The following is a 12,816-nucleotide window of genomic DNA, read 5'->3' on the forward strand; positions in this document are numbered from 1 at the left end:
GACATCCATCCCTTGGCTCTCTTCATAACACACCCTGTTCCATTATTTTACCTTCAAACCTTCTAAATGATCCTTCCTTCTTGGTGGTTTCTCTAATATTCTTTTGTTTGTGTTTTCAGTGACCAGCAGGGCCGGATTAAGAATGCCAGGTATAAAACCGTCTCTCTGTTCTCTCTTTCTCCTTCCCCTGCCCTCTAGTCTCTCTTACATGAATTAAATGTCACTGTGTGATTGGGAACAGAGAGAGCTTTGTGTAAGGTGATCATATGAAACTTTATACATTCAAGTGTATAGATCCAAGCATTATGTGGAACTGAGGGACTGTAAGAGCAAACCCAGTGGCTGATGACAAACTCCTCTACTATTGTGTGAAGTCTTTTCCACTCAGTCGCTGCTAGTGACAGCAGGGCAGACAAGCTTGAAGTTTTCTTGCAGATTTGCCATCAAAAATGTCATTTCATTTTTGGAGAGCAGTGTTCTTAGCTTTTTTAAATGTCATACTAGATAAGTCTGAGGTAAAGGACAAGCTGTCACCCATTGGTAACTAACTCGCCTGATGTTAAAGCCTATCTGTGCAGTGTTCTTTTTGTGTAATGCAACCAGAGTGACTTTTTGTTTTTTATTTGGATTCATGAAGATGGGAAGAGAGAGGGAATGATCGCCCTAATATCGTCTACTAATGTCTGGTGCTTCTTCCTCCTCAGAGAGGCTCACAGCCAGATCGAGAAGCGGCGCAGGGACAAGATGAACAGCTTCATCGATGAGCTGGCTTCACTGGTGCCCACCTGTAACGCCATGTCCCGTAAGCTGGACAAGCTGACCGTCCTGCGTATGGCTGTCCAGCACATGAAGACGCTCAGAGGTGAGCGTTTTGTTTCACACTGTGAGGGATCTGTGTGTGTGAAGGTAAAGGGAAGATGTTGTTGGCGCCGCAGACACAGCTCGATCAGATTTGGTCGAGAAGTGAAACTAGATCTGTAAAGGAAAAAGAGTAAAGACTAAAGTTTTAATTCTGATAATCATTTTTCACATTCAGTGTTAGATGATCGTTGAAGAAAATTCTGAAGCGTTACCTTTTGATGCATAGAATCTCAGTATTTCTCATCAGCGTGGAGGTGATACGGTAGACTGGAGGAAAGTTTCAGACATGGGAGGGAACCGTGTGTAAATGATAGCACATGTATGTTGTGTGCAGGTGCAGCCAACCCTTACACAGAGGCCAACTACAAGCCCTCCTTCCTCTCAGATGATGAATTGAAGCACTTGATACTAAGGGTGAGTGCAGCATAAAACTTTTATTGTTGCATGGTGTCAGACAGGGCAGCTCGCTTCATCATTCCTGTCACTTACTGATCTGGTCCACAAACGATGATCCTCAAACAACAAGCTATACATTAAGCATGTGTGATTGTTTCATTGGAATAGTCTGTTTCATTATGCAGAACAGACATGTCATGAAGTCATGAATTCACTGTGGTGTTTTTTTTGTGGGGGGTTGTCGGGGAATGCAGGCTGCCGATGGTTTCCTGTTTGTGGTCGGGTGTGACCGTGGAAAGATCCTCTTCGTATCCGAATCCGTGTACAAGATTCTCAACTACAGCCAAGTATGCTGACAGGAGCCACAGCACTTTCTGCTTTTTACTCCAAAGACTGGTTTATTCAGTTACTGTAAAACAACCTCTCCTGTTTCACAGCTAAACCTTACATTTTTACGTCACTTTGTAAATTACACAACAGGTCAAAGTCGTCTCATTATTAATCTTGTTCAATTAGCAGATCATCAGTTGTCTTCATGACCTGGTTATTCTGAGGACACAAGTAATGGAAAACCTTAAAGCTTGTTTGCAGTAGAGAAGCATTAGCGTGTGTTTTAACCGGTGCCTCTGTTTGTTCGTATAATGTCTAGTTTCTTCTTTCATTTCTTTCACTGCTGTTTGTTTTCTGTCTCCAGAACGATCTGATAGGTCAAAGCCTTTTCGACTACCTTCATCCCAAGGACATTGCCAAGGTGAAGGAGCAGCTGTCTTCTTCTGATACGGCTCCACGAGAAAGACTCATTGACGCTAAAAGTGAGACCAAATACAAACATGCACAACTCTGTGGCAGGAAACGATCTCAAGGCTGCTTTCTAACATTTGAAAGTATTGAGTTGATTTCCATTGTCCTTTGGTAGTCGACGTAAACCCCACAAAAAGGTTTGCTGCATAATAATATAATTTGTTTATGCTGTAAATTAACACTTGCATTTACTGTAAGTACTTCTGCTTCTCGTGCCATAGATTATGCATCAGCAGCTGTTGTGTGACTAGCTGTTCCTCCAAAACGTCTGAGCTGGAGCTTTAATAAGAAGAAATAACACTGACTATATTTTCTGAATGGGGGGGACAGTAATTTAAAAAAATATTGGAAACAAAGGTGGAGAAAATTGAATAAGATCTGTCTTTCAAGGCTTCTATTTGAGCAAAAGGTAGAAAAAAAAGTAAAACTTGGCAATGGGAGGCATCAGACTCTTGAATGCAGTATTAAAATGTACTTTCCTTATGTTCTGTTTTCATTTTACTTTTGTGTTTGAGATGGTTTAAAAAAAAGGACGACTATTTTACGAGGATAGTACAAAATAGAACACTTGCTTGCTTTCTGGATATGACTTACATATATAATTTTAAAAAATGTTGATTTCTGACCTGCTGCTTTGTTAAATTTTACCTACAGCTGGCCTCCCGGTGAAGACAGACATCACCCCCGGTCCATCTAGACTCTGTTCTGGAGCCAGACGGTCATTTTTCTGCAGAATGAAATGCAACAGGCCCTCTGTCAAAGTAGAAGATAAAGACTTTCCCTCCACATGCTCGAAGAAAAAAGGTAGAGTGTGATTTTCTCATAGAGGTAATATAAAAGAATAAACCAATTCTCCTGCCCTAATACGTAAGGCTTTCTCTGCCATCACACCAGTCATCACATTTTTCATTTTCAGCCTTTTAGCTTCCTTCATGTGAAAACCAGAAGCCTAATTTCCTGCTGCTCTTTATTTTATTATTATTATTAAAAGCATATCCTTATTATAACCAGGAATCACACCCCAGTTGGCATGAGAGCATTTCCGTTACACAACCAGGAAGTTTGCTTCATTAAATGTATTTATTATTATATTAACTTCACCCTAATATAACCACATGGTTGATAGCTGTCCAAAAAAAAGCCAGGTATTCTGCTCCAAACTACACAACACTCCTGTTTCTCCAGACTGTTAGACTTTGTTCCCTTCTGCACAGTGTAATTATATTCCAAAGTTGTGTGAAACGGTGGAGTTTGTGGGGCCGGCTGCAGTGAGAATGATTGGAGCTTTTACACCTCCAGCTGAAAATGAAAATATTCAGAAAATTATCCTCTGTCCTCTGGTTTCAGAAAGAGTTGTGAAAAATGATTCTGTCCACCACAATTTGAATAGTGAGCAGTAGACAGAAATATGCTGTGCAAAAAATGGGGGTATGTTAATGGTGTTAGTCTTTCTTATTTCGCACCTTTTGTATACGGGCTTAAAAAAAGAAAAAAAAAAGCACAACACACATCTGTTGAAAATCCTTTCCACTTTCAGATAGACCCTAATGTTACCAAGGTTACAGTTATCCCAGAATAAATATTGACCAGGATTATATATAATGCTGTTTCCATGGGGGTTTCACCATCACCAATAGTTCAGGTTTTGAATTGCTCCTGAAATCACACACATTTATCTGTTGCACAACACTGTACAGTCTGAGGCTGTAGCTGCCGTGAGCGTTCACACCGGGCCATGTGACGCAACAGAAAATACACAAGGCTTTGTTTCAAGTTAGGGTTCCTTCACTCCTGCCTGGAGTCAGGTGTGAACACATCCGAACAGTAATTAGGGCAGAGGACGTCTCAGTTGTTTATGCAGTTACATACCATTATGAGAAATACTGACATCACAGGAACTCAGCATCACATTGACAGAGCAGGGAATCTGTCAGTCAACCCACGATGGTCTTAACCCGGCATTAACTCCAATTAATTCTCTACTGGTGACATGCTGGCTTTTATCAAGCTCTAAGTCTTCCTCTCCTGTGAGGAGTCTTGTTGAATGGGACGTTTCTGGTGTCCGTCCACCGCATTGCGTGATCCGTGCTGCAGTGTTCTGAGAGCAGATGAAACCTGCTGTATGGCTGCCTGCATGTCGCCCTGTGCAGTGGCTGATGGGAGGAACTGGAGTGGAAACGGAAGAACATTCGAGCTCAGTCACGCTCCAGATGGGCTGCGTTGCCATTTATGTTGAATGAAGTTTTAGAGTTCTGTTGAATATTTCATGAAGGAAAACTTTGTTCTTGTTCTGGTGTCATGGTTTGTGGCTTCCAGATGGAAAGAAAAGGAGCTGTGTCATGTAATAAACTGGCTTAACAGATCGAAGGCTGTGGTGATGACTTTTATGTCAGCGTTGAGAATTATTTCATAACAATTAAAAACATTGGCAAACATTAATATTTATATCTCTAAATATCATTTGATGTTATGACAAATCTATTGTTAGAAACAGAAGCCTCATCCTGGTCAGCTGTGGTTCCTCAGTACTACAGGACCACCCAGTACACCGAGGAGAAAATCCAGTCCAAATGTTATCCAGCTTCAGATGCCCAGATAAGGTCCGCATTTTAGAAAAGTTTTAGTTCGTTCCAGTCGGTCGGTGGCTGACCTGCACCAACATCCTGCTTCCTGTGAGTCCCACCAGCCGTTTATACTGGCAGTGTGGTGAAAGCTGCTGGAAAGGCTCAGGCATTCTGTACAAAGTCGTCCATGTCTCAGCAATCCTGAAGGCTCACGACTTCATCAGTGTAGTTTTGTACTGAAAACAGAATCAGATAAATGTTGGTAAGTCTGGATGGTAGTTCAGCAAACCGTAAGCGTTTACATGGCTGCTGTAGGCATCTGTTCGAGTTAAAAATATGACATGTGATGCCTGAAATTGTGCGTAAAATAGATTGTTAATCTGTTGGCAGGTAAGTGTTCGACCACATGAAGTCATCTAAACAGTGTTTATTAGAAGGGATCCATTAGTGTCTTCACTGGTTAGCCCCAAGAGTATAGGACTAAGAGTAGGGACGTTGAATGTTGGATCTATGACAGGAAAAGGTAGAGAGTTGGTTGACATGATGCAGAGGAGGAAGGTAGACAGACTGTGTGTCCAGGAGACCAGGTGGAAAGGTAGCAAGGCTAGAAGTTTAGGAGCAGGGTTCAAGTTGTTCTATCATGGTGTAGATGGGAAGTGAAATGGAGTAGGAGTTACCTTGAAGGAGGAGTTTGTTAGGAATGTCCTGGAGGTAAAAAGAGTGTCAGATAGAGTGATGAGTCTGAAGCTAGAAATAGAAGGTGTGATGTTCAATGTTGTTAGTGGGTATGCTCCACAGGTAGGATGTGAGCTGGAGGAGAAGGAGAAATTCTGGTTGGACTTTGATGAAGTGATGCAGAGCATACCTAGAAGTGAGAGAGTTGTCATTGGAGCAGACTTCAATGGACATGTTGGTGCAGGAAACAGAGGTGATGAGGAGGTGATGGGCAGGTTTGGTATCCAGGAGAGGAACACAGAAGGACAGATGGTAGTTGACTTTGCAAAAAGGATGGAAATGGCTGTAGTGAATACTTTCTTCCAGAAGAGGCAGGAACATAGGGTGACCTATAGGAGTGGAGGTCTTATTGTATTAAAGAGGAAGGTGACATGAAATGTTCTGAATCCTCTTATTTAATCAGAGCAGGTTTTATGATCACAGTTCAGACCTCTGTCAGACTCAGTTCACTGAACTATAATAATTTCCCATCATCCTCACAGCATGGGCATGACCTCCCACTACGACTGTCCCGGTTCATTCCCAGTTATAACCTCTGCTCCCGTATTCCTCCTCTCATTGCAGCCGACCGCAAAAGCTTCTGCACCATCCACAGCACGGGCTACCTGAAGAGCTGGCCGCCCACCAAGATGGGCCTCGACGAGGACAACGAGCCCGACAACGAGGGCTGCAACCTGAGCTGCCTGGTGGCCATCGGCCGCCTGCACCCCCACATCGTCCCCCAGCCCAGCCTGGCAGACATCAGGGTGAAGCCCACGGAGTACGTGTCCCGGCACGCCATCGACGGGAAATTCGTCTTCGTCGACCAGAGGTGAGACACGAAGGGCTCCGACAGACACTTTGGACTGAACCTCAGTTTGACTTTTAAAGGTAGCGTAAAGCTGATTGTCTGCTGAGTCGGGAGGTGGTGTTTAGTTCCTGTCCATCACATCATTTAGAGTGTAGACAGAGTGGATGGATATGAATGTACTCCAGTTCCAGTTTGACAGTTTAGTGAACTGGTTCAGTGCCTTTAGCTCCTCTAGTTCTACTGTTGGTGCCACAGGTTTGACTCCCATCTCATCTCAAGATGGTAACATTTAGAAATATTGATGGCAAGGCACAATCGAGCTGATCACGCTCTTTAGTCCATTATGTCCTCCTCTGACTCTGCACTCCGTCATCATTCTGCTGATGCTGCACAAATGTCCAGTGCCACAGCTCAGATCACGTTCCGGATTGATGCCCTCCGTGCCCTTTAAAGCTCCACCGTTGTTACTCGTAGGAGCAGTGAAATGTATAGAATGCAAAAAGGAGAATCTCTGCAATAAAAGTGTAACGTCATTTTTTTCTAGCAGGTACCCAAAGCTGCGTTTGGACAGAATTGTTAGCTGAGCCTCGTCAAAAGTTACTCACAGTTAGCTTTATTATCTTCCTTGTCAAATGTGGATTTAAAACGTTGCCAACTTTTGCGGCCATCTACCACTAGTAGGCGCTGCAGCTCACAGTAAGATTACAACAGGGGTATTCGATTAAAAGTCAATTTATTAAAATTTCCTCTTCGTAAAAGGTCCGAACCCATGTGTAGTTTGTGTCTCATAGCTGGCCTCTATGTTCTTGTTTTCATTATTATCAATATTCAATGCAGGATACCCTTAACTGAGTGCACAGCTAGTTAATTTACCATAAATGAGACCCAGGCAAATAACTTTAAAGCCTTTGTTAGACTGAAGAACACACAAACCTCAGAATTAGAAATAAAGTGAAAACAGAGCTGAATAATCTTTTTTTCTAGTAAATTAAAGTCGTCCCAGCCCAAGAGCTGAAGGCCTAAACTTCAAGTAACAAACAATAACATCTTCAGAAAGGATAAATAAAAACTCTTTCAGGGGAAAAATGCAAATAGAACTTTTTTTTCACCACTCTGTGGTGACAGAGTGGTGAAGCTGACATCTGGATTTGTTTGATTTTTTCCCCCCACACTTTTCATCTTTGTTTTCCCTCAAATAATGTCTCAACAACATTTTAAGCACTCCTTCACAACTGTCCCATCACTAAAAGATTTTCTATGTCGCCCCAAAATCCACTATACCTTCAGTGAACATTCATTTGCATCTTGTTTGGTCATTTTGCCCTCAGCTCGGACTTCAGGGATAACTTTGCTCTGTGCTTTGTTTCATAGTGGTGCTTCACGTTACTATTTTTAATCAATGCTACGTTTTCAGACTATATTTGGTGAAATGGTTTTGAACCGCCTGATGGAAGAATAAACATAAATTTCGTCCACTCATTGTTAACCAGCGGTTTTCCTCATTAGCCTTCCTTCGTTTGGAGCTATGCTTCTGTGTCTTCACTTTCTCCCTTCCTCTGTGCTCCGCTGTAGCGGTAAACTCACAGTGGTAGCGCCACTTCCAGGTGCGTTGAATGCGCAGGTAAACGAAAGATCTGATTTGATGAACTGAGTGGCACTATAACTGCATTAACTAGAGAAGCAGCGCCTGCCGTCTAGAGCCACCACCATCGAAACAAATTGCGGGCAAGAAAATCTACTCTGGTGAATTTATCATACCTTCAGTTGGTCCGGATCTGGACCGCTGTTCGGCATTAGGTGATGTCTGGTATAGAAGTCTGAACCATTGGGGTGGAAAATGGAACAAATAGGACATTAATGCTGTGTAGAAAATGAAAATGTCAGAATGAAGTGACATTTAAGCTCTTGACCGGAGCAGCGTGGGACCTCATTCAGCGCCGGCGAGGGATTGTTGAGGCTCCCTGCGAGCACCAGTGTTCCCAGGTCAATTGTAACATGTGCTGCATGTTCTGTCCACCAGCCGCTGTTCATCTGGGCCCGACATGTTCAAATGACAAGGCATCAGTATAAAGGAGAGCAGGCCGCTGATGAAACGCTCAGATTGAATAGTGCAAAGTGGCACACATCTCAGCAGGAACACATCCTGATATTAACGTGTTACATTAAAATAATAGACTAGTTGAACATCCCTTGTCCTGATTTGTCAAAGGTGGTTTCAGTTCATTATGTTCCATTTCCTGTTCCATTTCATTTATTCTCTGTGATCCTTACACAGGAAATTTTCCTGAACGCTGGTTGACCGTGAATGTTGTCCTTTAGTAAAATCAAAATAAGTTGTTGTGGCTGTGGAGCAGCGTGTTGTTGGCAGCAGCAGCTGTAAGTAAACTTGACGTCCTTCCCTCTTGTCTGTGTGTCCCTCCAGAGCCACCGCCATCCTCGCCTACCTGCCCCAGGAGCTGCTGGGAACCTCCTTCTATGAGTATTTCCATCAGGACGACATTGGCCACCTGGCGGAGTGCCACAGACAAGGTACCTGCGGCCCAATCCCAGTTCCTCTTTGTAACGCTGCCCTCGTTTTTAACAGCCTCACACAACGGATTCATCAGGGGTGGGGGTTCAAATAAGTTGTCTAGGAAATGGAATGATTAATCAGACATTCCTATGATTTCATAACATTTCTGCACATCTTTTCTGTAAACGCTAGCCATCTTTCATTCACGTTGCCTCTGTTCGCAAAGCATTGTGGGATTTTTCTTCTGCTCCTTTTTTGAGTTTGCCTGGAAGTCTAATATACCTCGTCGATGTCCACAGTTCTTCAGATGAGAGAGAAGATCAACACCAACTGTTACAAATTCAAGATCAAGGACGGCTCCTTCATCACGCTGAGGAGCCGATGGTTCAGCTTCATGAACCCCTGGACGAAGGAGGTGGAGTACATCGTCTCCACCAACACCGTTGTCTCGTAAGTAGCCGAGGACCCCGAAGACACGTCGCTGACGGATATCAGAACGTTTCCACATGTGTGTGTGTGTGTGTGTGTGTGTGTTCATCTGTTCAGGTGTCCTATGATGGAAGGATCAGACTACCCCCAGTCTGCAGCCTCCCCACAGAGCATGGACAGCGTTCTCACCTCAGAAGGTAACATCCAGCTTCATCCTGAAACACAGCCTCTGCCTGCACCCTCTTCTCTTCTTCACAATGAATAACATCTTGTCCTGATTGGTAGGTGGAGGAAGACGGGCGCTGCAAACGGTGCCCGGCATCCCCGGCGGCACGAGAGCAGGAGCCGGCAAGATTGGGCGCATGATCGCAGAGGAAGTGATGGAGATCCAGAGGTGAGAGGCTAAAACAAGGACTGTTCCCTTCTGTGTGCGAGCTGCATGGGGGGGGGGATCCAAGATCCACCAGAGCAGCTTGTTTGAGGCTTTAGTCACACCAGACGACCGTACGTCTCGGATCTCATTCTATCAAAGTTTAGGCTGCCGTTAGTTTGTTGTGTGTAATTAAAGTAAGATGGAGTGGAGAGGGGTCTTCACTGTGGGAGGTCATTAGAGCGGTCTCCCACTGCTGCCATCACTGACTGAAGTAACATCAACTTATTGTCGTGTGTGTGTGTGTGTGTGTGTGTGTGTGTGTCCATTAGGATTCGGGGCTCATCCCCCTCCAGCTGTGGCTCCAGCCCTCTGAACATCACCAGCACCCCTCCACCAGACACCTGCTCCCCGGGGGGCAAGAAGGTAAAATACAAACCTAAGGTTGGCATGAATCGGGTGTGGTGAAAGCCGGAGCTGACTGAACAAGGATCGCAGGTGGAGTCTGTTTAAAAACGGACACTTGTGAGCTAAAAATGACGAGCTAACGCCAAACAGCGTTTGATTGATAAGTAAAAGCATTAACTTTTAGAGATATTTGATCTTCTGAGCTCCCCTAGAACCAAAATCAAAATTAGTGCTTCCTGCGCTCCTCGATCAGACATGTGTGGACAGAAACATTTTCAGCTCTGGTTGAGGCTGATCCGTGATCAGTGATCTTATACGTCATGTGTCACGTCTCCAGATTCAGAACGGAGGTACGCCTGAGCTGCCGAGCACAGGGATCATTCCTGGACCCGATTCTGTGGGCTACCCCTACTCCAACCAGTCCATCATGAGTGAGTCTCACACACACTAAACACACTGTCTCGCTGGTAGATGTGGATGTTTTACCCTCGTTCATTTCTATCACTCTCTTCCAGGTGATAACTCCCACCTGAGCATAGACATCATGGACGACCCCGGCTCCAGCAGCCCCAGCAACGACGAGGCGGCCATGGCCGTCATCATGTCCCTGCTGGAGGCCGACGCCGGCCTGGGGGGCCCCGTCGATTTCAGCGACCTGCCCTGGCCTTTGTGAGAAAGCTGGAAAAGGAGAAGCAAAGGGGAGAACGGGGGCAGGGGTGGACCCCACCTCCACCACCACCCCCCCACCACTCCCCTATTCTGGGCTCCACAGCCACTGATGGAGAGAGTTCAGTCAAGTTTAAATTCAGGCTGCATGTTCCCCGCCCTCCACACACAACCACACTGCAAAAAAAAAAAAAAAAAGCCTGTCTTAGCAGAGATTACACTCCGACTCATCATTCCCTGTAGGTGGACGTGTCAGCCTGAATTTATCGCCGCTGCCAGAAGGATTTTTTTTTATATAAAACCATTTTCAAAATGATCCTTTTTTTGCAGTGTTAGTTGCCAGCAGATGAGGCATTTCCCAATACGGTGAGATGTCGGTACTGTAACGACATTCCTGAGGCAACGGGATTGCTGAGCTGGCACATCTGTTGATGGCCTGAACTGTCTGTCAGTGGCTCTGGCGCCCTGTCATTGGTCAACAGCCAAACCCACACGGAACTCCTGACACGTTCACGGCCGACCGGGTCAAGTTTGACACGGGAGTGGGGAGGCGCTTGGCGGTATCATCGCCGGATGGACGTTTCGGAGTTCGTAGGGACGGTGATCGGCTGCTCCAGCCGACCTGATCTCCAACACTGGACATGAACACACAGCAGTTATCCTCTGGAAGGTTCTTAGACGTTCTTTAATCCTCAGCCAGAGAGTTTAACAAGCAGATGTATTCCAGTTCACTTAATAACGACACGTCACATAGCTGCTGTTTGCTCATCTAACATGAACATTAACAAAGTTTCCTCCAAGCTACTTTGAAGCTCATCCTCAATAAGTTATATTTTCCCAGAGAGAGGAGAGCTTTGGTATTTTTCTTGAGTTTTAAACTGTTTTTATGAATGTCTGCCTAAAACTACCTACAGTACTTCAGCCTGAGGTACTCTAATAGATATTCAGTAAATTTGACTCAGACTCACCAATATAGAGACGGTGGATGAACGCTGGGAGCAGCTTGAGTCGCCAACATGTCAGCCTGGGCCGGTTTAGTCATGTGACCTGCACGTCTGACTGCAGCCACGTCACCAACCTCCAACCCGCTCCGACCCGGTTCTAAGCAGGTTCTAACTCTGTTGTGTGATCACTTTGGAACAGTATTCAACAGGATGCTCCCAGAGATCTCACCAGGTGCATGCTGGGAAGCCCCCGGTGGATGGACAGATGGCACAGTTCACACTTTAAAATGTCAAACGACGTAAGATGAATATACTTCAGTCCCAACTGTGTGATTAAGAACCATCTGGGCTGTGAAGACCTCCATTGTTTTGTCGCTCACATTTAGCGCCAAGTCTTCAGAGTGTTGATGGGGGAGCGCTTAGCGGGGGGGGGGTGGAAGCGAATCCCTGACGACTGTTACGACAAAAACATCTCACTCTAATGGAGAAAAAAGGATGCAGGTCAGACGGTTCGTCACCTGACAAACATCTCAGCCTTTTTGTGATCTGAACGTTTAAAAATTGACCCGGCTCGTCCACGTGTGCTCTAAGTGAGGACCCCCCCCCCCCATGTGTTTGGCTGGAGTTGGGAGAAGTTAAAGAAGAAAAAAATACCTCTGAGGAACATTCTGCTGCAAACATGAAAGATTTACAGTACAGTTATTTTTAAAAAAAACTCACCTTTGGTCTGTTCAGCACTTCAAAACACAGATGGGCTGTTTGTTCCTCACCTGCCTGCCAATGCAAGCTAACTTAACAGAGAGGGCTAAAGCACAGATGTCTCACAGATGAAGACAGCTGTGACCCGCCGTGGTAGGACTCCAACGGGGTCGAAGGGACGTCCTCTAATCGCGTCCCGTGGCAGGGAAAAGGGTCCAGAGTGACAACCGTTTTTTTGGTTTCAGTGCCCCTTCTTCCTCCACGATGATGATGAACCCCCTCAACACGACCTCCTCACCTCACCAGCCGCCAGCTGCCCACAGAGCATTCGCCAGTTTGATTTAGAGGTCCCGCTGCCTGCCTGGATGGAAAGAACCCAATTTAACAACACATTTCAGGTTCATTTACTGTCCTGATTGTATTTGTTAAAGTTACTTTAACTAAAGCCAGAATGTATGTTTCAGAAAAGTATTCCTGAAAATAAGAAAATGTTTATATATGGTCTCAAATACGCAGAAATTTAAAGAAAATGTAAATTAATATACATTATATATCTGAACTGTTTTTGAAAATGCATTTTGGCACGAATGAGACGAGCAGCAGATGCATTGACGATGCATTGTACATATGCTTGACATGGT

At 44.9% G+C, this 12,816-nt stretch overlaps 1 protein-coding gene across 3 annotated transcripts in view; it reads left to right on the top strand.

The window, feature by feature from the left end:
• bmal1a (basic helix-loop-helix ARNT like 1a) overlaps positions 1-10,845 on the top strand; it is a 29,289-nt gene extending 18,444 nt beyond the window's left edge. For all 3 annotated transcript variants that reach the window (XM_068312434.1, XM_068312436.1, XM_068312435.1), the window contains 14 exons: positions 120-149; positions 705-862; positions 1,196-1,275; positions 1,512-1,604; positions 1,952-2,069; positions 2,713-2,862; positions 5,922-6,168; positions 8,570-8,676; positions 8,959-9,109; positions 9,206-9,285; positions 9,374-9,482; positions 9,791-9,884; positions 10,204-10,297; positions 10,382-10,845. In XM_068312434.1, the coding sequence (XP_068168535.1) occupies positions 120-149; positions 705-862; positions 1,196-1,275; positions 1,512-1,604; positions 1,952-2,069; positions 2,713-2,862; positions 5,922-6,168; positions 8,570-8,676; positions 8,959-9,109; positions 9,206-9,285; positions 9,374-9,482; positions 9,791-9,884; positions 10,204-10,297; positions 10,382-10,539 (1,669 nt within the window). In that variant the 3' untranslated portion in view covers positions 10,540-10,845. The remainder of the gene's footprint in view (positions 1-119; positions 150-704; positions 863-1,195; positions 1,276-1,511; positions 1,605-1,951; positions 2,070-2,712; positions 2,863-5,921; positions 6,169-8,569; positions 8,677-8,958; positions 9,110-9,205; positions 9,286-9,373; positions 9,483-9,790; positions 9,885-10,203; positions 10,298-10,381) is intronic.
• Positions 10,846-12,816: the final 1,971 nt, after the last annotated feature.

The sequence above is a fragment of the Antennarius striatus genome, chromosome 4, assembly GCF_040054535.1.
Source record: "Antennarius striatus isolate MH-2024 chromosome 4, ASM4005453v1, whole genome shotgun sequence".
NCBI lineage: Eukaryota > Metazoa > Chordata > Actinopteri > Lophiiformes > Antennariidae > Antennarius > Antennarius striatus.